Source organism: Drosophila guanche, unplaced genomic scaffold (assembly GCF_900245975.1).
Source record: "Drosophila guanche unplaced genomic scaffold, DGUA_6, whole genome shotgun sequence".
NCBI classification, from domain to species: Eukaryota; Metazoa; Arthropoda; class Insecta; order Diptera; family Drosophilidae; genus Drosophila; species Drosophila guanche.
In genome coordinates this window covers 4,173,140-4,199,953 of record NW_022995753.1, presented here as the reverse complement: position 1 = coordinate 4,199,953, position 26,814 = coordinate 4,173,140, and the positions used below count along the sequence as shown (strand labels likewise).

The following is a 26,814-nucleotide window of genomic DNA, read 5'->3' as shown; positions in this document are numbered from 1 at the left end:
AGCAACAAACAGTAACCAAAATAACAACAACAACAACAACAACAACGGCAAGAGCAAGAGCAAGAGCAGGAAGAGAGAATAGCTGGAGAGGAGTGGTGTTGTTGCCTTTTTGTCGTTTATCACGCATCGCTGTCAAAGTGTCACTTTAGCTTAACGTGAGGCTGCTGGGAGATATTGCCAGGAGAGGAAGAGACCGACCCCAGGCCACACTGCACCACACTGCACCACTCCTTTAGGAAAGCGTTGCGCGCACGCGTAATAACGCATAACAACAACAACAGCAGGCAGCGAAAGAGAAAAAAAAACACACACACAACAACAAAATCACGTTAATGACAGTCAACGACGACGACGTGCCTGGGGTCCCCACCAACACTCCCCCATCCCAAAGAAGGCCAAAATGTGGGGCCAGTTGTCTGCTGGCTGCCTCCTCCCTGTCTTTGGGCATCCTTTAGGCAATGTGGCGATGGCCATGGTGGGTTCTTCTGCTGTGCCACAATTCGCCCGCGGGGCAGAGTCAACCGCTGTTTTGTCACATCATTATCAGGTATCACCAGGAACGGGAGAGAGTGAGAGAGAGACACACACCGAGGGAGCCCGGAGGAGCATGCAGACACCGAGTTGTTGTTGTTGTTGTTGCTGCTGCTGCTGCTGCTGTGGCAGTGTTGCATTTTCGACATTATTGACATGACAGAGAGACTTTAGCAGGTGTGAAGGAATTCGCCTTGCCTGACACTAAATCATGCACTCCGGCATGTCCGACGTCGGTCCGTCTGTCTGTCCGCCCGCTCGAGTGCGGAACTTTTGTCGGCAGCTTTGATTGGACACCACCAGGCCAGGCCAGGCCAGGCCGGACGACGACGACAACGATGATGATGATGATGCTGGACACCGATCACGCTGCTGCTGCTGCTGCTGCATGATGATCATGTTGCCACCAGTGGCGTTAATAAAGTCATCTAGCGGTAAACACTAAGCAACAAAGATCGGTGTCCATTTCCATTTGGTTTAAAAGTCTTTGAAATGTACATTAAAAACATAATTTCCTTTCAAATTGTATGATGATAAATGATGATTAAAATGCTCCAGCCACGTAAATATATTACCGAAAAATATTTCCTCAATTAGGAACGCAAAAGCCAAGAAAAACTGCACTGCCTGTCCGTCCTGTCCCTGCTGTCTAGTGTAATCAGCAATGTCAATTGAAACGTTTAACGAGAGCAGAGAGTCCGATGGCGAGCCCGAGCCCCAAGACGAGGACTAAACAAAAACAAAAATGAGACAAAACCAAGACCAAGACCAAGACCAAGATGAACGTTCAACGTTGATGAAGTCCCAAAGCAGCAGTGGCAGCAGCAAAAAAAAGTGCAGCAAGGCGGCAACAAAGTGTGCGCCTTGTGGTTGTTGCATGAATAATTCATACGGCAGCGGCAGCAGCAGCAGCAGCAGCAGCAGCAGTTAATAACTGCGAAACGCAGTGCGCCGCACACACAAAAAAAAAGGAGAAAAAAAGTGAAAGCTCATAAGGCAATCAGTCAAAACGTCATCAATAGAATTAAGTAATCAACTCGGGGACCAGAGAGGCAGCAAAACCCGAACACTGACCACACACAACAGTCAGTCAGTCAGTCAGTCAGTCAGTCAGTCAGGCCTGGCAGGCCTGGCAGGCAGGCTGGCCCAAAACGGTGCAAACACAATGGCCAGATGGCCCCAAAACCAAAAAAAGAAAAACAACAACAAAAAGCAACACAAAAAAAGAGGCCAAAGAAATGGCCAGCCAGGCATTGATTGTGGTCCAAAAAGGAGTTGAAGTCGAGAACGGAGAGCGGAGAACGGAGAACGGAGGACCACACTCTGGAGCAAGAGCAGCAACAAAATAAAAGAGTAGCACATCAGACACGAACGGACAGGACAGTCAGTTTTTGCTTAGCCTTTTGGGCCGTTTCTGTGTGGTTTTTTTTATTTTTTTTTTGTTTGGGAAGGTCTTGGACCTGCAGTTATTTGTGGTTTGACCAGTTGCAGGGCGCGCACAAACCACAGAAGGAAGTGGCACAGGACAGGGGCTTGAACTTGTGCCATTGGAAAGACAACAGGCAGGAGAGACAGAACAGAGCGAACAATTTAGATCAACTTTCTTGGCAATTCAGCTTTGTTTGTGTTTGTCAGAATAATATTGCATAATAACGCATTTTCTAAGCCACGTATATCCCGCTTGTTTCACCTGCCAAGAGGCTTAAACCACCGCCTGTCCAGCCACAATGCAAATTATCGATTTAAATGCAGAAATGACCTGCGGGCAGATGTGGATAAGGATAATAAAAAATAAAAATAACAAGCTGAAAAACAAGGCGCCAACACGAAGCGAAGCGAATCAAAGATACAACAAGGGGAAGTTGCCAAAAAAAAAAACAAAGGAAGATACACAAATATATGTAGCAGACTCGTGCCTTTTGGAACTGCTCGTTCCAGCGGTGGCGCGTTCCAGCTGCCTTTTTTTGTATTCCTTTTTTATTTCCACTTGTGTCCGGTCCCCCCACTTATGTTAATTATTTACTCAGAGGCTAATTATGTGACCAGAGAGAGAGAGAGAGAGAGAGAGAGAGAGAGAGACCCTGTTTAAGGGGTTAAGCACTCTATATAAAACGGAGGGGAAGCAGAAGCGGCAAAGGACCTGCTGGAATGCACTGGAAAGGATAGGGGTAAAAATCGAGCAGTTTTCATGGCAATTTCTGCGTAATTCGCTCTGTCGCATGTCTGGGCGACAAATGCCGGGGAATCTATAAAATAAATAATAAAAATAGGGAAGCCATGGGGGAAGCAAGGGCTGCCTGCCACAAAGGTCCTTCGGGCGCAGGGCAAACAGTAACTATATAATTATCGTAATTATTTTAATTGCAACTTCAGCAACAACAACAAACACGAAGAACGAAACGCCACAAAAATGATAAATAAAATATGTGCGAGTGCAGTATATAAACGGGCAAGGACAATGGACGAACAGCTGAGAGTCCCAGAGGATAAGTGCATAATGAATTCTCGTTGAACTAATGCAAAAGGTCAATGGGTTTTGGGGCAGCAATCTAAGATGCTACACATTACAAATATTAAGAGAAAAGCAGCCCCAGAGTTTCATGCATTCAAAATTAATAGAAAAAATCAAGGAAAAAATATCAAATTTGCGGGAGAGAAATCCAAAGTAAGAATCGAGAATTTACGTGAAAGAAAAATACATTACAAAAAGTACATTTTATGTTGGAAAAACAATTATAGATCCGTGGCAACGTTGGCATATCCATGACACAAAATACGATTCCCCCCCAAGCAATTCTCAACTCTTGCTTCGCATGCTCTACTTTGATTTGCTAATCGAGATACCCAGCAGAGATTTTTTCTGGTTTTTCTTACAGCACACACCCGCGACAACAGCAACAAAAAATAAGTGCAGACCAACCGGTGATCGGGGGAGAGCGGGAAGAAAAAAAACAACAGAGCAACAATAGATTTTTGACGTCTTGGAAATTGTGTGGAGCTGCAATTTGCTTTGGCCTCCAAGTTCAACTAACATTAAAAAAAAAAGGAACGCACAAAACAAGTAAAGAAAGAAGAGTTGGAAAAAGTAGAAGTAGCTGAAGCTGAAGAGGCAGGAATGCGATGGGTCGGGTCTTTGGTCTGCAAAATTGGCAAAAGAAGTAAAGTCTCCACAGGCTCCAGAGCATCTCCCTCTAGAATTGCGTGATCTACTGCGTGAGCGTCGTGCGTTTGACTGACTGACAAACTGACGAACTGACACAACCAAATGCTGAGCACCTAAAGAGCAGAAACTCTGCTCAGACTCAGACTGCGACTGCGACTGAGATCGAGAAACGAAGAACCGTAGAGAACCCGAGACTGACTTGGGGCCCCATCATCCATCCGTTTTGTTGCGGGAGTTTTCAAAAACGGGCAAAAAGGAAACCAAATTATACACATACGCAGAGGCAGAGGCAGAGGCAGAGGCAGAGGCATAGTCCAAGGGCCCCCAACTCCTTGCTACACTCCCACTTTGCCCCGCAGCAGCCCGCTGTGGCCACACCAACACAATTGAAATTCCTCTGGCGCAGAAATTGCATTTCACGCTGAAAATGCGTGCTCTGCGTGCAGCAAAAAAACCAAAGTGCAACGACGATAGGCAGCAGCAGCAGCATACGACTGCAACAACAACAACAACAACATCAGAAGCTGCAGCAGCGGCAAACAAAAAGACTTTGAGTTAGAAGAATACAGAACACAGAATGCCCTAACACCAAGCATTTTAAGACTGAGAAACGATTATAAAGGTAATTCATGGATGCATTTATCGATTGTCAAATTTAAAAATACTTCATAGATAAAAAGTAGAGATTAATTACCACAAATAAACCAAGCCATGTCCTATATAGCCATAAACAATTAATCCTTCCAACAATAAAAGCGATTCAAATGGATCAATCATATCGATTGTTATGAACAAATTGTCACTTTAGTCGAGGAATATATTAAACGCTTGTGGGGACATCATTGGGAATCTATCAGAAGAGGTGCGCTGCCGCATCACGCGTTTCCCAAACAATCATTTAACTGAACAATGCTAAAGAACTTTCAATAATTGTTTGGTTCGTTGAACTATTTTGTTAACCCAAAACAGGCCCACAATGGAGAAAGGGTATGGAAGTCAAGATGCTTGGGATGCTGGAAGCTGGAAGAGTCAGTAGGAGGCTGCCAAGTTGCTTTCGGGGCAAAAGTGTAGGTGCTGCGCTGGCTTCGCGGCTCCAATCTTTCGTGGGTTGCAGCTGGAGCCCCCATTCCGTCATGCCAGAAAATGCCAAAAGCGCAACACTTGCAACACCCAGAGAGAGAGAGAGAGAGAGATCTTGAGAGAGAGGAGCAGCAGGGGCACTGATTTCATGTGAACTCTTGTCACGTTCTGTGTTTAGATCTGGGCCCTCTACCTGGAAGATATTATTAGGCCTTAATTTCAGCTTGAATCGAATTGCAAGACAATCCTCATTGCCCATACCCTGCGCTACATGTACAAAACTTAATCTCCTTCATTGCGAATGGCATCCTTGGGGGTTCTTCTCTTATGTTACTTTGTTTTCTGTTTATTTTTTGGTTTGGATTTTGTTTATTGATCAAGTCAGAAAAGATCCCCAAGAGGGAGAATGCTGAAATCTCAATCTATTTTCCAGCTTTCCAGATTCTGATTCAGATTATGATTGATCTTCCTGAAAAAAATATGCTCTACAAATAAATAAATAAAGGAGGAGATGGAGCACTTTTTTAAGTAATTTTCTTCAAGACTTCAAGACATTTCCAATAAAACAAACAGCAAATACCTGAAATAACTTGAAAATGCATTTCCGAAAACTCCCCAAAAAACTGCCTTAAAATGCAATTATCTCATGGCCATTGCTGGGGGGGGGGGGGGGGGGGATGCCACTTAACTTTTGGAATCAATGGATCAATTCAATTTTCATTAGCAAAAGCAAACAAAACGAAAACGAACAAATTATTTTCAATTGATTTATAGCCGGCCCCCGTCCGGAGCAACTACAAGCTGCCACAGCCCACCCTTTATCCCCTTTTATGTCCACTCTTTTTTCTTTTTTTTTTTGTAATTTACCAGAGTATTACCAATTTTTTTGTTACCCATTGGGTGGGTGACGTCAAGTTTTGTCGTCCCTTCCGTTTCTCAAGGGTAAATGAAAAATCCATTAATAAATAAAGAGCTGCGACTCACCTGTAACGAGAGAGGGAGAAAGATGGATGGTTAGTAATGCAGAGAGAGAGAGAGAGAGAGAGAGAGAGTAGATAGGTGTAGGTTGAAAAAGAATTTCAGTAAGTGCACAAAAAACTAAAAAAAATAAAAAAAAAAAAGTATAAATAAAAAGGAAGAAAACAACTAAAAATACGAATAGGGAGTAGGGTAAACTGTCCAGCAAAATGGCGTCCACACACACACACACACACAAACAGAGATATGTGTGTGTGTGTGTGTGTGTGCACACATTGACACTAATAAGCTGCCCGGGTTTTGCGTGTGTCAACTTTTGCACTTTTTGCGCAAATGCAAATTGTGTAAAATACAACAAAAAAATGTAAAAAAAAATGAAAGAAAACATATTTTCACACGACACACACACACACGCACACACACACACAAATGCCATGCCATTCCTCCTTGAAAGGCCCCCTCACCGCCCCTCTGTCGCACACACTCCACTCAGCCCATCCCGCTCTGGCACACACTATACGCTCCAGCGATTCGTTCGGTGCCAAAAGGGAGATGCACATGCAACACACACACACACATGTGTACGTATATGTGTATGTATATGTATATGCATCTGTATGTATGTGCATAATGCACTTGTGTCTAGGGCTGGGGCTATACTATAACTTCATTCCAATGGCCGCTGCTTTTGGCCCTGTTCTCGTGCTGTGGGACGCACATGCACACGCCTACAAATTGATGGCAGAATGTGCAAAATGTGTGTGTTTAGGGTTTAAGTAGGGTTTGCTGTGGGGTGAGCAAAATGCAGGTAACACCGCCAGCACTCTCTCTCTCTCTCTCTCTGTGTGTGTCTAGCAATAGTCCAAATATTTGTTGTACAGCCCCCAGTCCCACACAGCACGCAAAGCCCAAAAAGCAAGGCTTACAAAATTACACTGCAACCAAAAAAACGAGCTCATTGGTGCAGAAAAGATGTGCTTCAAAATAAGGAGAGGAAATACTGCGAATTATCTCATTAAATTGCATTTTTTAATACATAATTTCTACATAAATCGTCCTTTAAGCCATGGGTTCGCGTTTTCTTTCAGTGTAGGTCAAAGAGTAGGCGTGGTTGGTTTGGGTTTTGCGTGTCTGTGTGGCTAGGCAAGGATGTGGATGGGGCTGGCAGTAGGGGTAGCAGCTCAATTTCAGCTAAGGACAACACAGCAGACCTAGAGAAGTACACACTCAGACACACACACACACACACACACACACACTCCCTGGCTGTGGCTCTTTCTCTTTCCTTTTCCTTTTCCTTTTCTCTTTTGCTTATTGCCATTCCTCGTCTTTCTTTTCTTTGGCTGAAACGCATTTAATGGTCGAACGAATGGTTCCCCCCCGCCACCAGCCAACACGTTCACTGTCGGTGGGGTTGAGGAGAGCACACAAGGGTGGGCTGGCCAGAAGGTAGGTAGGTAGGTAGGGGTTGTTCCACACTGCTTGCCTGTTCAGCAGAGTCACGCAGCGGCGGTAAGGGTTGCTGCTTGGGCCGCCGCCTACAGTGCGTGTCTTCGTGTGTGTGTGTGTGTGCGGGATGGCAAATAGTTTGCCAGCGGTGCGAGGGAGAGGCCCTATGCCTACACGTTTAACCCATTGGCTGCCATTTGGCCCATGGACACAAACAAGAAGCCCTGCGCCCATTGCTAGGAAATAAATGTCAAAAATTGCTGAGTGGCACCCTCGCTGGGCGAAGAGATTTTTTTGAAGGATTGGAGTATTTTCGGCATCATTTGAATAGCATAAAGGAGCAACCCTTTAGGATGGATGTGAGATAAATGGCTTAAAAACTCAAAGCACCGACGGATGTTCTTGGCAGAACACAGATGTAAGACCGAAGTTACTCTGGCTAAACCTTTTCGATCTCGATAGTTGGATATTTAGAGTCGCTAGAAGCTCCTCAACTTGCCAGTTCTGGTACTCAATAATTATTTTACTTCTTCACCTTTTCTTTTTCGCCTTTTCATGTTTCTTCCTGATGGCCTGCTCCTCTTTTGAATGCATGCGTTGAGTGCTAGAACTTATTAGAGTGAGAGCAGGACAGGGAGGGGGAGAGAGAGATCGGCAGAGAGAGAGAGAGAGAGAAACCGCAAGCACATGCTCAAGGTTAAGCTCAAAGCTCGCTCAAGTGTGCAAACAAAAGCACAAACAAACACACACGCCACAGCTCAGGCAGAGTAAGATAAGGAGAGAGAGAGAGAGACAGAGAGGAGACAGATTGGATCTGCATACATCGATCGCATCGATTGCGTTTACTCGATCGATTTGATTGAGTCAACTTCAGACGAAACATTCAACACTGAAGGACTAAACACAAAGCTGCATGTCCCCATAGCTGCTGTAATTTTACAACACTGCCTGACAGCATTGTGGTTTCCCACACAAAGTAGTCTCCTGGTTTCATTTCATTTGCCACTCCATTGAGTTACCATTTTTGTTCAGAGCTCCTACAGTCCTTATCCTACACACAAAAAGGTTAAACAAAATTTCCGTTTCTGTATCATTAAAGTCTCAGTCTGAAACAATGCAAAAAGAACAGCAGCAGCAGCAGCGGGAACAGCCGAGTGAGAAAGTGGAGCCGCCGAATCAGTGCCAGTCGCTGCCAGAGAATGAGAAGAAAAACCAAAGGGCGCTACTGATCAAGGCCCTCGGGCGTTTCCGACCGGAGGATGCAACTCCCCTGCAGTTCTACAACTGTGTGCGGGAGGCGTGCATAATGCACAACTGCAGCATTGATGAGGGCCTGGAACGGGCGGTCATTAATTGGCCTAAACTCAGCACCAGACAGCGGAATCTCTACGATTCGGTATGTCCTGTGGTACGAATATCGTGGTAATTCGAATCTCTATATTCCCTCCTTTTCCCCAGCAACGGCATGCGGAGCTGCCCATTCCCGTGCCGCGTCACCTTGTCTATCGCGCCTTTGAAAAGGAGCGAAACGGTCTATGGACATTGGGACGCTCCGCGGCATCCACCAATGGCTCGACCTCGTACACGGTGGAGGCATACAAGCCAACGCCGAATCCCAGCAAGCTGCGAGCTCAGCTGAACGCCAAGAAGCCCAAGTACGACAACATGCGCACCCTGTCGCCCAAGAGTGCCGCCACCCAGAGTCTACCGCCGCAGAATGTGCGAGTGTCACCGGCTTCTGGTCGAAGGATACGCACTCTGATGCCGCCACCACAGCTGCCGATGTCAGTGGCAAACGTTCAGGTCAGCGGATCAAATGCATCCAAAGGACGCATCTTGTCGACGGTTAGCATCGCGCAGAAGACACTGAGAAAACGCAGGCGCCTGAAGAAAATAACACACAAAAGTGGAACAGTGATAACCCCCAAACGTTGGAGTTTATCCAGTTCGGGCAACAATGCCAATGCCAACAAAACAACTGAAAACTCTTCCATGAAGCACAAGAAAAAGCAAAAATCGAAGAAAACTGTCAAGAAATCGATCAAAACCGATCAAAAGTCAAGTGTGAAAACCAATTGGCAACTGGCAATCGGAGGTGTTCGGCAGAATCTGAAAAAGAAAACCCTTTGAACCCATATAAGGTTTGATATCACCCCTGTGATGGATGTTACACTTTTTTTCTAATGTTTCAAATAATATTTAACAGCCTTTCAAATTGAATGTCCAGGATAATAGTACAAGGATCGAAAGTAAATATCACAAAAAGCACAAAACAAATTGCATGGGACAGCTTCAATCTAATTAGAGACTTAAGAACGGGTTTGAAAAGTTGTACAAATTTCGAAATTTGAATAAGTTTAGGCTGTGAATATTTGGAATTTATTGATGTTCTATTATGTATTAATACAGAACTATAAATAAAAATAATCTGAAGACTTTAGAAATATTTCCCCATGCATTCAAAATAACAGAGAAGTTTCAGTTTTTGTTTTGGAAAAGAGAATCCAAATTCAGTCGAAGACCAGCGAAAACAATTCAAAAATATTCCTGGAATCTGTCGATAAATAAACCCAAGAGAAGAAGCCCTTTTTTTGTTTGTTTGATTTAATCTCGTTATTTTTGTATTTACTGAGTGATTCTGTTGCTGCTGAGGCAGCCCCAACACTTCCAACTGGGGGGCAGAGAGTAGGCACAGAAATCGTTCTGATGAACCGTTAGTTAATGCACCAACAACAAGTACAACCACAATGCCACAACTACAATAATACAAGGCAAATAAACACAGAGAAAACCCGAAAAAAGATAAATGAAATCAGCAAAAAACATAAAAAAAATAGGCAACAAAATGTCACGCTTTGGGTGTCGCATCCCTTGATACCCTTACAGAGCAGATCAGCATTTACCTTCTAACAGTAATAAACAATAATAATAAACCTGACATAAGATAAATAAACATTTCGGCTGTAACTTACTCATTCAATCAATCATTCCCATTTTTTCTAGGGTATACAAATTCGCAAAAAAAAATGTGAGAAGAATTCGCAAAAATTGTGTGACACGCAGCAGAGCGGCGACGGCAGCTGCGGCAGTCGAGCATTTGACCTAAATTCTGTGGACAGAGACTTCTTCCTCTCTACTTCTGTCCGTCTCCAACTACTTTATGTTCTTATTTTCGTTGCTTCTTTTACTGATTCCTAACGCGCTTTTGTGCGTTTGCCCCAGCAAAGACAACACACAAGCACAGAACAGCAGCACACAAAATTTGCTAATTTTGCAAATGAAAAAGCAGAAAAGGCAGAAGCAGAAACAGAAACAGAAACAGAAAACACACACAAAAGCACACACATTTCAATTCCCGCATAGAGCACAGAACGAAACAGAAGAAACCCAAAAGAAAGAAAAAAAAAAGCAACAGCCTGAAACAACTGTACACAAAAAGCAAAAGTCAACCCGGCAGTGGAATGCCTCTTCGGGCAGCATTATTTTTGCTGTTGCTGTGTTTTCTGCCTATGTGACGATCGCTGTGAGTTTTTTGTTTTCTTATTGTTTTGGGGAATTCTACAACAAAGATTTCTCCATTGGGGGGATTCTTTTTGTTTTTGTTTTTAATTTATGCGAAAAGTTTCGTATTCTACCTGTTCTGTGGGGGGATTTAAATGCGACCCAAAAGGATTCGGTTTCATGCATAGTTCTTCAAGGTAACTAACAAGTTTTATTTGGACATCGAAGGAGTTTTCTATATTATTTTGCTTATCGCCTCATTGCAGTTTCAACTGGGATATTCTGGGATATTCGAGACATATTTAAATGCATATCAAAAATATATGCGCATACCCCAATAAAATGTCTTACATTTTTGCTTCCTTTCAAATCCACGTAACTTATATAATTATTAGCTTTATCCTGGTGTTCTCACACAAGTTTTTATGATCTTTGTCTAATCTTTTTGCATTTCTTAATGTTCCATTAATGTTTTCCATTCATTTTACTTCAAGGATTGTTCGTGTCTCTCTCCCACTCTCCCACTCTTTCGCTTGCCCTTTCTGCATAATTTCTTAAAAACTTTCTGTAGCTACAAATCTTATAAAACTTTTGTTGGCACCCCAAACACCCCTGCCACCATCAGCTTAATCACCTACTGGCTTTGCCAGTGCCACTCATCTTTTCTTTAATTTTATTTTCCTTCTTTTTTTTTTGCTAATTCAATTCGTTGCTGCTGGTGCGGGCTTTGAGTCATCCATTGGCAGCGTTACCTCCATTTCGCTTCTATCTCTATCTGTATCTGTATCTGTATCTGTATCTTTTCCTTTTATTTTCTTCTAAATGTATAGCCGCTTACGCACAGGAAAACTTTCAGTTTTGGTGCAGCGTCATTGCCCGACGTCAGGGCGCCTTCGACTTGCGTTGGTCTCTTTTTCCGTCAGTGCAAATTGACTTCTAACTTTTTTGTTTCCTGCACATAGCACATGGAGTAAATGAAATATATATTTATTTATTGGTTAAATATATGCCAAATGGGTTTTGTTTTCAACAGAAATAGTGCTTGAGCGGAGGGCTACATACAGTCCACAGTTATGTGGCCATCTCTAGAGTAAAGTATCTTTGTATCTGCACATCTGTCTGTGCCATCTATCAATTGTGTCTCTCTCTCTCTCTCTCTCTCTCTCTCTCTCTGTCTGGCTTTCTATGCACATTTCCGCGAGGCGCTAACTAGCTAAAAGCTGCTGCTAAACTTGGTAGCATTAACTAGCTTAATCCCTAACCCTGCGCCTCCTCATCACTGACCTTCTACCCGTTTAGGTGCTGCCTGTGTGTTGTCAAGCTGCTGCTGTGTGCTGTCCGCTGAGCAAAAGTACAGCGCCGATTACGCAATGCGTTCGGTTGTGTTTCGCACTCAGATACAGCTACAGATAAAGATAGATAGAGAGGGACAGAGAGACAGCAACAGCAGCGGCAGCAGCAACAACAAAAGTTTTGTTTCGTTTCCGCGATCAACGCGCGACGCTCGCGAAAAAAAGCTCACACACACAGACCCACAGAAATTCGCAAACCAAAAAAAAAAGAGTATCTTGTGCGTGCGACCCAATTGGAAATTTGGCATACATAGAAAACGAATGAGTGGGAGAGGGAGAGGGAGAGGTAGAGAGTGACGTAGAGAAGAGCGGGAGAGCGGGCGGGCGAGAGAGGAACGCAGAAGCACAGCTGCTTGCGATGGGGCACACAACAGTTAGGCAGCGAACCATACATACATATAGATTTTTGTGTGTGCGAAATAATACTCTAACCATGGGGCTGGCGGGGCAGTTAGACTTTGCCATGGTCTATGCAACATTTATGGAGAAATCGAAATCAAAGAAATTCCTTCAATCTTGAATTGTTTGAATATATTCCGCAGCACAGTTTTTATAATTTAAATTTAAATTTAAATTAGAGCATTTAATAATCCTCAAAGCGCGTAGATCCAACTTAAGTAAGTTCATGGAGAAATGAACACTAAAAGATATGGCAAAAATGATGCGTACAAACATATGTACATCAGTACATAATGTAGATGTTTGTGTACGTATTTATTCATTGCTCATTTGCTAGGTTGTGTGGCCTCCCCCCGCATCTGTGGGCCTGACCTTTGGCTTGACCGTGGGCGTGAATTGCGAATAGTTGCGAAAACCCAGAGACGAAATGGCACACAAAAAAGTGTTTCTAGCTGAAATTCAATGCTATCTATACAGATACGCACATTCACGCGCAGTCTACACGCACACGCACACACACACACTGGCGGGACTGAGTAAATTAGTTCAGTAGGTGCGTTGCCATTGTTCCCTGCTGTTGTTCTTGGGTTTAATTTTAGCTGAACGCAAACTATTTCTCAACAGTTTGCGAGAGTGAAACATAAAGAGCGGAGAGAGAGAGAGGGATGGCTAAGGGGCGCCAGCGGTGGACAGAGGGAACTACAAAAATTCGCACATATCTGTCCTTGACACACATTGCGTATACGCAATCTACGCAGCCGGCTTTCGGCGGCCCCCGGCTCGTTTCTTCTCTTCCATGTTGATTTTTTATGATTATATTTCGTTTTTTTTTTTTTTTTTTTTTGTGTGTTTTGTTTATGAGTGCGTGCGAATTTTTTTTGCACATTTTGTTTGCCATTTTTTTGCTGCCGCGCCTGACCTACATACGAAATCTAACAGATACAGATAACATATGTTTCCCCCACACCGCCGTTTTGGCACAATGCGGAAGACATATTTCGCATCCATTTGAAATCGATTGCGACTATGGAAATGTAAGGAAGAGCTGTCATTGATTAATGATTGCGTCTCGCATTGCAATTTTCTCTCCGTGTTGTAATGCCAAAAAGCCAAAAGGTCTTCTTGGACAGCTGGCTGACAGCAGCAAAAGATACTTTTTTGTGAGATTAGAAAATCAAAAAATTCCCCGAATCTTGATCTTCTAAACTAAACCTAAAAAGTATCTGGGGATAAGTGTCCTTTGAGTGCGAATCAAATTGTGAGATCATTTCCGGGTTCTGCATTTCCCGATTTGTTGAAATACTTTTGTCTTCTATATCGAATTTGTTCATTGAAACGCTGCGTACGTGCTTCGTCTCTCTTCTGTTTCGTGGCTGCGATAACACAAAAAACGACCCAATCATAAATGTGCAAAAATATAAATTGTTTTTTGTTGCATTGAATGTACAGCAAAGCAAAGTCTAGATCCATAATTAGGTATTCTGAGTGACACTTTGAAAGAAATTCTGAACTATTTCTTCTTAAGTTTTCTGCGTTTTTTGATCAATAAACCCCTTAATGTCTGCTTCTTTCTGGAATTGCTCTGAGTTGATGAACATCTAAGTTCAAATGTCATTAAAGCTATAGATTTTGGTGTTCTTTGCAATGTTTCTTGGGGAATTTCGAATTAAAAATAGATCTGTGTAGGACTTATGTACATAAATATGTATCTTTGTTCGTAATTATGTACTTGGGCATTTCCCCTGCCCGAAACGAAAATGTCAAGTGTGACTGATAAACGAAAGAAGCGAAAAAAAAACCATATTTTTTTGTTGCTTGGTGTTTGCCAAACATATGCGAAATTGCGTAAGCAAACGGCAGACGACGCGAACGGCAAGCGGTAAGCGTGTGAGCGAGCGAGCGATTAGAAGAGTGTGAGCGTGCGAGCGAGCAAGCAAGCGATTAGAAGAAAGACACGGCGAGAGAGAGAGAGAGAGAGAGAGAGAGAGAGAGCGAACACGTACACCCGTACGCAGCGCAACAAGAGAGCCGAAGAACAAGAGAATTTGCAAAAATATCGCAAAAACACAGACACACACGCACGTCGCTCACGGCGGCGGCCGCTGCTCTTCAACTTGACTTTGAAAAATGTTGACAGAGAGAGCGACAGAGATGGAGACGCGACAGAGACCGTGAGCGAGAGCAGGCCAAGGCTTAATTTTTGGCAACATTGCCTTTGCGTTTGCGTTTGCCGTTTGGCGTTTGCCTTTTGCCATTTATTTGCTTTTGTTGTCTTTTCGATGCGTGCGCCCGTACGCTACGCACTTTTTTGATGTTGTGCGTGTGTGTGTGATTTGCGAATTTCTCAGCTGTGTTTTGTGTTTTTGCTGGAAGAGAGAACGTTGCCCGCCGCCAGCAGAGTTCATTGACTTTTTGCGAATTTTGTGCGTGCCTCTGCCTCATTTTTTTTTTTTTTTTTTTGCATGGTTTTGAGGCCTATTGAAGTGCTGCGCTGTCGCTGTCGCTGTCGCCGCCGTTTTCTCTATGGCTCTGGCTCTGTCTCTGTCTCTGTCTGGCTGGCTGGCCTGAGAAATTTTAGTGCGTGTCGTTGATCTCTTTCATAGTTTTTTTGGCCGCCGCCTCGGGGTTCATTGAACCTTTTCCGATTTGTGGGCTCTTTTTTTATTTGCACGGCACAAAAGTTCAATAGACTCGCGAATTTGTGTTAGGCCTCTCAGCCTCACAGAAGAATTGTATTAATCATTTGATGTTTTCCGCTTTTACCCCCCTTTATTTTCAGGGTGTAACTTTTTGCGAAATTAATTAATGTTGCTGGTAAAAATTTTAGGCAGTTTAATCTGATGTGTATTTGTTTTAGTCTTTAAAGATATGTTTGAGGATGATGAAGCTTAAAAATATTATGAAAAATGTACACCTGGCTCAGCTATTGGCTATTCCCCCCCTTTTTGGGTTACATTAGAAGCCATTGACTCTGCTTGAGAGTAGCCCAAAGTCCTTCAAGTAGTAAGACTTTCAGCTATTCTTACCAGAAAAAGCAACTAAAAAGTATTTTCATTTTGTTTTCCCCTCTGCTCGGAAAATGTTTGTCGGTTTTAGCAGAAATATTTGACAATTTGAAGTGCCACAATTTGGCTCCAAAATTGCAAAAGAATATTGCTTCTAAAATATAAGGGTGCAGCGCACATAAACTCCATTATTTATAGCTTATAAATAATAAAATATAATATCTGTACAACTTTTACTTTCGCGCCCGTGGGTTTGACTCTTTTTCTTAAGCTTCTCTGCCGCTCTCCAACTCCTTTGATGATGGTAAAATAATGCCCGCATTCGCATTCAACAATCGATCTTTCACGCCTCTTCTCCCCCGCCTCCTACTCCTACTCCTACTCCTCCTCCTCCTAATCCTCATCCTTCACCGTTCCCTTCCACGACACTCTTTCTAATGCCGACTCCAACATTTATGTGGTATCTTTCACTCTCTTTCTCCAACACAGAGATCATTCGGTTGGCTATTTGTGAGAGTTGCCATCATTTTTCAACGCTTCAGAGTCGTGAGGGGGTGGCATGCCCAGGTCTCCCCTCCCCTTTCCACTAGCCACATCCCCAGAGGGGTGTTGCTGAGGTGAGGGCATTATTTATGCCAAATTTATGCATTTTGTTTCTCCTTTATTTTTATGTTCATTCCAAGGCGGCGGCGGCTTCTTCGTCTGTTGCTGTTTTCTGTCTCAACTTTCGAAAGTTCTCTTTTAGCTTTTTTTTTTTTTGGTTGCCACCATTTTGGCCTAAAGTCATGGGAACACACATTTTGCAATGGTCAAAACGAAGAAGAAGTGGTCGCTGGTGCCGCTTTTTTTTTGCTGATTCTCTCTCCATCTCTCTGGCGGTGAAATTCAGTTTCTAATTGCCGCCAAAAAGCATTTTGTCTAAAGCTGGTGACATGGACAAAAAGGTCAAGCCTTTCTTTCACAAAACTTCACCGCAAATAAACGATCAACTTTTCTCGTGTTTCACAGGAAGGTTTCGGCTTCGGGAAGTTGAGAAATAAAATCAATTGAAATAAATCCAACACTGTAAAACAATCCACGCAATCTCCAAAGGTTTCATTTGTCTCTGATGTCATTATACCAACTATTTTTGAGTACTGTGTCCCTCAATCTCTCTAAATTACAAATATTTCTATGATTTCCCCAAAAAGTGTGTTCCGAAATTCGTGGCCACAGAGAAACAAATATTCCCAAGCATTGAAGTGGCTTCTCCTTCGCTTGGTTTTTGCTCTTGTATGTTCCACAATTTCTAAAACCAAAAATCAAACCGGATTGTTCATGGGAAACTCTTTTTTTTTTTGGTTTATTTTATTTTTTGCTGGCCCCTTCCAAACGCAAATCAAATGGCATAAAACAAGAAGAGCGGCGGCAGCCACAAGGCCACAAAGAAAGAAACCAAAAATTGTCACCCAAAAAAGAAACCCTAGGCAAAAAACACAAATACCCTTTTGTACAGGGTACAATGCATTTCATCAAAGTTTTGGAAACGAAACATAAGCCAGTTTAGTTGAGTTTTGGTTGTTTTGTGAGTAAAGTTTTGAAGAAAAGGAAATGCAAACAAAATGCTTGACGCGTTATGCAGCAGTGCCACTCGGCTGGCTGTTCTTTTTTCTTTCGTAGCATGTTTGTATTTCTGTATGTATTCGAAGCGTGAGGCCTTCCCTTTTCCATTCCATGACAAATAATAGACGGGACGATGCTCTAATATGTGTGTGGGTGCGTGCTCATCATTTGAAAATTATTATGTAACGTGGAAGCGTAATTAAAACAACAAACAAAGGAGTGAGCGTACGAGCGAGCAGCAGGCAGCAGGCAGCAGATACAGATACAGCACACAGTTACAGATACAGATACAGATACAGATACAATGGCTAACTGAATTAACCTTGTTCTGTGTGTGTGCCCCAATGGACGGAAATCGCACAAACAGCACAGAGATACGAGATACTTTTTGTATCTTTATTTGTATCTTGTGGGGTCCTTGGCTATAATTAATCCACAATTACACACAAACACAGACAAGCACACACACACGCACAGCAGAGAACTGCTGCGAACACGCAAACTTAAGCTGCAAACTGTACAGCCAAAAACAACGATCAGATATAACCATTTTATATGTACGATATACCTACACATATATGTACTTGTATGTACAGAAAATGTTTCTTTTTTCTTTTGGTTAAACAATAAATAAAATGCAACTCCATCCAAAATGCTAATTGCCAATGGGTCAGAGACTTGCACTGGACTGGGTGCTGGCTGGCACTTGCATGTCAACATTTTCCAACAGCAAGCCGTGCAGTGCAGCTCCCCCCCCAATAGTTGCTGTTGTTTTAGCTTTGGCCATTAGCTGAAAACTCAGTCACACAATGTGTCACGCAGCGCCCAAAAAGCAATACACACACACACCGCACACCTGCACACCTGCACACCTTCTGCTAACACGCATACGCAATGGTGTGGCAAATCAGGGAAAATGTACTGGCGGTGCAGCGAAGGCAAGAGGCAGGGGCAACACAAAATCACAGCTCTATGGGCTTTAAGGTTTTTAGCTTTTACTTTCTTTTCAATTTTGGTTGCCCAATGTTTTTCCCATTTTCATACACCTGCTGCAAAATGCGGCACGTGTGAGTTTGATTTAAAGTTTGCCAGAGAAGTATTTAAGGCAACCAAAATATAAATAGAAATCAAGATAAAAACAATGGGAAGAAGGTCAAAATATGTATATTGATGTATGGCTAATTATGGAGAAAGTTTCATGCATCAAAATATTATTTTTTTTTATATTTATTTATATTATTATAATTCCAATGAAAAAATAACCCATAAGATTCATGTTGAAGCTTATCATCGTTTATGTTATTAGTTTATTTGTATGCCTGCTTTACTGCTAAGCCACTCTGTGAGGCGAAAGAGACAAAGTATCTCTCAAGTGTTCTAGATAGTTGCGCAAGTCGCTCTCTGCCTGCATGGATTACGAATATTTCTACTTGCTAGCAGTACCCCTGGCTCTTTTCTTATTGTTGCCATTCAGTCGCTCGCCGGGTGTTATGCATTATAATTGTACAACAACAGGCGGCGGCTGTCAGATAAAAGGCAATAGCCAAGCCAGCAGCCACACAGCGAAATAATAAAATAAAGCAACAAGAAACAAGAAAAACGCAGGCGAAGAAACAGAAGAAGAAAACAAAAAGTTGAACAGCGCAAACTGAGAAATGCGCAATAATTGATGCACGCAAAATGCGATTTGGCCGCCCCTGCCCACCGCAAGCAAATAAGTGGGCGCCACGTGGGTGCAAGACGCACTGGGAGGGATGGGTGTGAGCGTTGCATATAATTGCGTTATAGTTTGTAGTTGTTGCAGTGCCACAGCGATAACACACACGAAAGCGCACAACAATTACAAGGGAAAGAGTTTGTTCGTTGTTTTTGTTTTTGGTTTTTGGCTTTAGGGTGACCCTGCCCCACACGAGGCATTGCATGCGCAAGCTCTCACTGCGTCTCTCTTGATTTGGGATTTGCATTTGTTGCATTCTCTTAAGTTCTTTTGTTGTCTGCTCGCCTATTAATCACTTCCGCCAAAAGCAGTCCCGCACTCGCCCTATCTCTCTCCCAGCGTGGCTTAGCAGCAGTCAAGGGTAAAGCGTGGCACCTCCAACCCCTAATCAGCCAACTTTTGTACGCATTTCAAATTGATTGAACTTTGACGGGGCGAAATGCTTTCAATTAGCAGCAAATCAATCAAGTGGTGACCCTGAAAACGTGTGAGCTCTGGCAGAATTGTATGAAGATATGCCATGGAAGAGTAAAATGACTTCAACGTACTTTTGCTAAGCCACTCTGAGAGAGAGAGAGAGAGAGAGAGACAGCGCTGAATGGTCTACAGAAATACGATCACAAGCGAGTGCTCAACCAGAGCTCTATTTATCGCTTGGCCTGTGGTGCCATAATCTCTTGCATGTACGTACGTACGTACGACCCAGCTGATGATTGGGGCGCCACATGCGTTGCAAATTGCACGTTGCAACGTCGTGAGCATTTCAGTATTTCTTTGCTCAGCTGAGCACGCATTTTCGATAAAAAAAATGTACAGAAAATATAGCAGGAATTACATAAAAAAAAAGAACAACAGCAAAAACAACCCATGAATGCATGAACGGAGAGAGAGCGTATTAAAAGTTTAGCACGCAAACACGCGGTGGCGTATGCGTAATAAACACACACACACACACACACACAGAGAAAAACTAGAGCAAAAAATTAGCATCTCTTAAGCAGACCAATTCGATGGGCAACAATTGAGATGTTTTCAGTGTATGATTTTCCAGAGAACTTTCAAAATAGTTCCCAACCCAATTCCGGGCCATTCTAGCGACAATCAACTACCAAATGCAACTTTATTTGCCCCTTAAAATTCTATAGAATTTCTACTGCTACTTCTAGCGCTGCTTTTTTGTTTTGTTTTCTGTTGCTTGGTTTGGGCCAAGTCATGATAGCGGTTCCATGCCACAGAATTGAGCGTGCGAAACTAGAAACTGGCCGAAACGAACGATGCAAGCGGCAGTGCTGCTGCAGGCCACCAAGTGCTACCAGTATTGAGTTTCATCTCAAAAACACTTCAACTCCAGACAGATATCTGGCTGTCAACGCTGCAGGGAAAGACAGAGAGTCTGAGTTGCTCGCCCGGGAGTCTCTGAGAAGCAGGAAAAACCGAATTGAGGTAAAGTAAAATTGATTTGTCACGTTGCCGCATAAATTGCACATAATTATGTAAGCTGTGTAACTGTGTTTTTTTTTCTTGTGTTGTTGCATCGTCGTTGCATTTCACTTTGCCAACTGGCACTTCTCTCTCTCTCTCTCTCTTCTTTCTTCACATTCAATCAATAGAAATAGCCTTTGCCTTTGCCTTTGCCTTTGTTTCTCTTTCTCTGTACTATTTGTGTGTTGTTTTATGCCATTTCATTGAATTAGGCCTTCATTTTTGTCATACGGGGTGCCAAGTGTTTCCATTAATTACCCTGGGAACTGGGAGATGGATGGAGATATCCAAACCAGATATAGCACCCAACAACAGTTAATAGAAGTAACGGTTTCTTCTTGGCAGCGAGTCATTCAGCTGAGCTACGCTGGAAGAGAGCAACAGCTGGAAGCTGGCCCGTGAGTCTCTATTGAAAATTCATTTAGAATGTTCTTTTGTTCTTCTAAGACTTCAACTTTTGTTTAAGTGTTTTTCGTTTCTATTACTTGAATTTATTACACACAAAACTTTTAGAATTTTGCCAAAAACAATAATAATTGCCAAACAACTGATAATATTAATCCTAGCCTGGATTATGTTCGGGCTGCGCCGGAAGGGTATCTCGTAGGCCTCTCGGATGCGGAGCCCATTGTCGTGGGCCTTCGCCTTGTCGGTCAGCTGTTGCCTGAACCAATTAAAATAGGCAAAATATGCGCCGAAAAGGCAACGACATATACAGCCCTTCTGGCGTCCAATGTTGCCCATCAACCAAATGCGATGGGTTTGCCTCTCGATTAGCCCGATACACCGGACCGCAGTGGCGGCGAGCAGCATCCTTGACAGCCGTCACGTACTCCGGCAAGAGTAGCAGATCCGCTAGCAAAGCTACAAAAATATATTCACATGGTATGGCCTCATGCCCAAATAGAGATGATGCCAGCCAAAGAGGCCACCAAATAGCCAGCGAATGTAAAGATCTCTGATTCCTCATTGTCAATCGTCAGTTCCTCCCATTCCTTAACCGGCGGCTGTTTCTTATTGGTTGTATTCGTGTTTGAAGCGCCAGTAGGAAGCCATCCTGTAGACATCGTGTCATAAATGCAGCGTTTTTTGGTTTTAAATTTGTACCTTTTGTGGGAGAAGTTTTGTTCTGTTTACGAACAGATATTGAAAGTGAGCTAAGCCACTCTGGCATAGAGAGATACTCCACGCAAAATACGAGCACAAACGAGTGCGTCGCGTCCTGCGTTGCATTTTGCACACCCCGGAACAAACTAGACGCCGTTTGATCCAAATTACTACATCAGAAAACCTTTCATTTTTTTTTTAGTAAACCCACAAAGTCCATTAAAAAAAAAAGAATGCTAAAATTATTTGCACAATTTTTGTTTGTTTGTTTGTTTGGCTTTTTTTTCGTTTGGTGATTTGTGATTTTTGAAGGCCAAGGTCGCCGCACTGCATATGGGATCATAATGAGCAGAGAAGACCAAAGAGAGAGAAGCCAAAAGCAGTTGCTGTTGTTTTTGGGTTGGGTTTTCGGCGCTGATCGAAGCGGAAGTAAAGCGACGTCGGTCTGCCCCTCAACAATGGGGTAAGTGAATGCTAAAAAAAAGCAACAAAAAAAGATCGTACCAAACAAAATAAACCACAGAAACACACAACAACAAAAAAAACAGAGATCTGTGTGTGTGTGTGTGTGTGTTTGCTGTCAAACACTTGTGTGTGTTTGTGTGTACCCAAACATGGCGCGCTGTCTGTCTGTCTGAAGGTTTCTGTAGGTTTTTTTTTGCAGTTTTTTCAATTGAAATTTTTTTTTTTCACATTTGCGAAATTGTTTTAATTAGCCCAAAAACCTCTCCGTGCGCCGCTTTGTACGCTCTCTATGCGTTAATTGCAGTTTCCAAAATTAGCTAAAACGAAGAAAAAACAGCAAATACAGTCACATGGCCGTCATCGTCATCAGTCTGTCATGGCTGTCAAAGCACTCGTCGTTGTTGCTGGTTTTCTGTTGTTGTACGTTTCTTTTCTTTGATTGACAGCTGGTGGTGCCCGGCTACCCTTACCCCACAAAAGAGTAATCGTTTTGGTCCCGCCCCTGTGTGCCGCCGTGCCGTGCCGTGCCGCCCCGTGTGCGGCATTCCTTCTAATGCTTTTGTTCATGAACGGGCCAAGTAGTACACCATATGTACAGTCATTAGAGAGCAGAGGATCAAGCTGGCTTCCTACTTAAGTACATACATCCCCCTTTAGTTCCATTTCAATGGCAGTCAATGGCCACACAGTGCTCGGCCATTGATTCCATTATTATTTATTAATATTTTGCTGCTTTATAATTATTTCCGTTAAATCTGTTGACAAAACTTACCTTAAACTAAAACACTCGCCAGTCGGGCGTTACCCGTCCAGCAATCCATAAGTTTCAATTTTTGCAATTGATTTTTGTCCTGGGGGCCGTCGTCTACGTCGCTTGTTTTTTGTTTATTATTTTTTATTTGTTGTTTTTTGATGTTGCAGTTGTTTTTACTTTTTACTTTTTCCCTTTTCCTTTTACTTTTCTTTCTCAGCTTGTTCTTGTTTTGTTTTTCTTTTTGTTTGTTGTTGCTTGTAGTTGTTGTCGCTGCTGCAGTTGTTGTTTTTGTTTTTGTTTTTGTTGTTGTTGCTTTTTTGTTTGGCTCAAACTTTAAATTTTTATTTCGAAATTGTTGCACACCGAAATATTGTTAATGTTAATGGGGCTGGTTTTACAACACTGTTTTGAGACCGAAATAGAAATCGTTCCGAAAGAGAGACAGAGAGCGCGAAAGAGAGACAGAGACAGAGACAGAGACTAAGAGTTAATGAGAATGTTTCTTTCCTTCCTTTTGTGTTTCCTTCTTTTCCTTTTTCCTTTTTCTCTTTTATTTTTGTTTAGTTTCTTTCACAGAGTAGCCCCAAAAACAGATGAAAATAGTTTTTATTTTATTTATTTGAAGAGTTGTTGCTGCTGCTGCTGCTGCTGCTGCTGTTCCATAAACATTTAATTGGTCCTTGGTTTGTTGCTGCTTTTTACCTCAAGTCGAGCCGTGACTGTACCAACTCCTTTTCGTGTGTGTGTGTGTGTGTGTGTGTGTGTGGTAGGGAGACGGTGCGTATGCGTATGCGTGTGTGTGTGAGAGTAGGGGGGGGCTTTAGAGAGTGTTTTCGCTTTTGTTTTTATTCCTTTCTTGTATTTATTTATTTTTTAGCCAGAGAGCACTGCCAGAGTTGTAGCGTGTTGAGTGGATTCTTCTAGAGTTGCCTTTCGATTTGTTGCCGAGATTTTGTTTGCTTTGTGAAATTTGCATTTAGATTTTTGGTTTCCTTTTTTGTTTGTTTTCTCTTTGAGTTTTACACGCTTTCTTCTTCGTTGAAATTTGGAATTTTGAAGAATATGCTGCAAGTAGAAGAGAGAGAGAGAGAGATGAATACAATTTTGAGATTATTAATGTGCGAAATTTGTGTCTATATTTCTTTTATATTTAGTTGAAATAAGCTCCAATAGTTGTTGCCCAACGTAAATATATTTTTACTATAAAGAACCGCATCAACCGATCAAATCCTTAAAACTATTTCTTAGATCGAAGAAAATCTTCATAAAATTCTGGTTAATAATTATCCTCTGCCAAACTCTTTATGTGTTTTTAAAGAAAGCCTTGGAGGGCCTTTATTAATTACATGCACAAATCTTGTTTCATTTTGCTTAAATGTAGGCTATGGCAAATGTCACAAAGTGAGTGCAAATACGACAGAGAGCGCCAGAGAGAGAGATGGCAAAGAACTTTCACTATTTTAATTACCCGAAATAAATGTTGTTCTTGTTGTGAGGGGGAAGGAGGCTCAGGGGGAACTCTGCTCTGTTGTTTGGTGGAGGTCCTTCTCTAAGGACAAGAGTCAGTGGCAGTGGCAGTGGCAGTGGCAAGTGGTGGGAAGAGGCAAAAGCTGAATGGCAATGCCACACACAGTTGCTCGTTCGTTGTTGTTGCCTTAAAAAGTCTGTAAACTGTCTGCGTTGTTGCCTCAAGTGCCACACACACACACACAAATAGAGGGAGAAAGAGAGAGAGAGAGAGAGAATGTTTCGGTGAAATTAACACAAGAGAAAGCCATATGTGTGTGTGTGTGTTAGATGGCAAAAGTTTTGACTGCTGCTGCAACATGTGGCATGACGCTTAATTATGACGTTGAAAAACACACACACACACACACAGAAGTCAAAGCAGCGTAACAAAAGTCAAGTCAACTTTTGAATTATGACGACTTTTTGGGCTACTTGTTCTCCATCGAATGGCTGCTACCTCGTAGCTTTTCCAGGGCGTCTTTCATTTGATTCGATTTGTGGCAGTTTTTTGTTTTAAATATATTTTATACTTTTTTTTTATATATATTTAATTAATTTATAAAGAAAACATTCATCGTTCAGGAAAAATGTAGAAATGTATTCTAGATTAGTTTTTGGATTCTTCCTGGTTTTCAGCAACAATTTTTGGATGAATAAAATCATCGTCTGCCTGTCTATTCGTCTGTCCTGTCCTGTCCTGTCCTTGGCATTCCGTTTTACACTTTTGCATATTTTAATCAGCCGCAAGAATAAGATGAAAATGATGATGATGCTGATGCTGTGAGGGGGAAGAAGATTCAGAGTCAAAGTCACTGAAAGCGACAGACACAGCCTGCTGAAAACGTGCGTCAGTCAGCCTCTCTCTCTCTTGCTCTCTGTTTGGCATTGAAAAAGTTTCTTTCTCCTTTCTTTTTTAGCTTTTCTGTGGGTTCTGCAGCAGCTATAAGTAGGTTGCTCTGCCTGTCTGATTATCCGCTCAAGGAAAAGTTCAAGTTCAAAGCCTTTTGGCCGGAACAAAAAGAAAAGAAAAACGAAGCAGAAAATAATACACGGAAAAGATTTGCGCATCGGCTTCCGCTTTCCCGCATTATTGTGTGTGTGTGTGTGTGTGTGTGTAAAGGATGGAGAAAGGATTTAATAGGTGTTTACAGCGATAATTAATTAGAGCAAAATCAGATGCAAGGAAAACAAGGCGCTGCCTCATTTTAATTGGATCATAATAAGAAGCTGAAGGTGAAGATTTTTGAACCGACTGAGGGCTGCTGCTGCATGACACGTGCAAAGCAGAAAGGATCTACTCATTTGGGACTTTAATTACCCAAGACAATCGAATGGCAGAGCTAATGCCATGATAAGCTCCAGTTAGCCGGGCAACAACAACAACAAAACAGACAGAAAAATTCTCAAAAGAAGGCGCAAGACAGCCAGAGGTGAGACAGGGCAGGGTCTGGGGCGAACAACATTAGACAGTAGTCAGACAGAGTGACAGACAAACAGACAGACATAGACATGGAGAAGAGAGTGAGTAAGAGAGAGAGAGAGACAGTTAAAGCAATGCCCAGACATTCAGACAATCGGACAGGGAGTCAGACAAGAGTCAGACAGCGAGACGCAAAAGCAATTCTATGCCTAGGCAAGCAGAGACTTTTATGCGCCATGTACATAAATGTATATATTATGTATACATACATACATATGCGTGTGTTTGTGTGTGTGATTCAGACAGAGGACAGACAGAGAGACAGGCTGCTTAAAATGTCTGCACACAGCTGTTTGCCTGGTTGTCTGGTTGGGTGTGTCAGTGTGTTGCATCAACAGGCCAACAGTTGCAACTGCAGACAGGGCTAAAGACATGGCTACCCCCCCCCCCCCCCCCACACACACACACACACACCCAATCGACACACATTTATTAACCCTTGTGTGTGTGTCGTCATTGTTTTTAAGCACTTCAAGAACTATTCCTCGCAAAGAATAAAATTATTTGGCAACATTTTATGAACTTCTAAGAAATGATCTAAGCGAAAACTTCAATTCATGTCAAATAAATTATAAATAAATATATTTAAAGCTCTAAAAATAAGTAATTAATTAATAAAGCAACTTCCTTAAACATTCAAATATCTCTGAAATATTCTTTGAAATTACTGGCTGAAAAAAAAAGAGAAGGAAACTCTTCGCCGTTTTTGGCACACGAATGTCCTGCCAGGGGTTAATCCACTGGGGCCTCAGGACGACCAAGAGGAGGGAGAAACACACAAAAATAAAACACAAAAACAAAACAAAGCAAAATAATGGGCAAAAAAAAGAAAGACGAAGAAGCAGAGGACAGGGAAGGAACAAGGAAAAACCCCTCAAAACAGTCGCAAGTTGCATATTCCGTTGCAGGTGAAAACACACTACGGGGCTGAATGCAACAAGGGGAATGAGGAATGAGGAATGAGGAATGAGGAATGAGGCGCAAGGAATTTGAATGGAGAACGGTACCAGCAAAGAGCTGAAGGAGACATAAAATGTTGTTGTCTCTTGTTTTTTGCGTCTTGCGTTTTTTAATTTCGTTTTCTTTTGTGCACATTTTCCATTTATTTTATCTGTTTCGCCTGTCTTCCCCTCTCTCTCTCTCTCTCTGGCCCGCCCATCAATTGTGGTCTCTTGGTGTCGTCCCGTGGAGTCGAGTGCACTTTGCCTAGTAATTGTATGATAAGGACAACTACTGCGGA

General features: G+C 42.5%; 2 protein-coding genes across 7 annotated transcripts in view; one reads left to right on the top strand and one right to left on the bottom strand.

Moving 5' to 3' along the window:
* LOC117588272 (LIM domain-containing protein jub) overlaps window positions 1-22,760 on the bottom strand; it is a 144,318-nt gene extending 121,558 nt beyond the window's left edge. For 3 of the 6 annotated variants that reach the window (XM_034279426.1, XM_034279428.1, XM_034279429.1), the window contains exon 1: window positions 22,604-22,760. The gene's annotated coding sequence lies outside the window, so the exon portion shown is untranslated. The remainder of the gene's footprint in view (window positions 1-22,603) is intronic. The other 3 variants (XM_034279432.1, XM_034279433.1, XM_034279427.1) reach the window with 2 other exon arrangements.
* LOC117588276 lies at window positions 8,219-9,548 on the top strand. Its single transcript, XM_034279444.1, has 3 exons — window positions 8,219-8,597; window positions 8,660-9,342; window positions 9,408-9,548. Exons 1-2 carry the CDS (start codon window positions 8,316-8,318, stop codon window positions 9,329-9,331), a joined length of 954 nt encoding a protein of 317 aa, XP_034135335.1. The 5' UTR covers window positions 8,219-8,315; the 3' UTR covers window positions 9,332-9,342; window positions 9,408-9,548.
* Window positions 22,761-26,814: the final 4,054 nt, after the last annotated feature.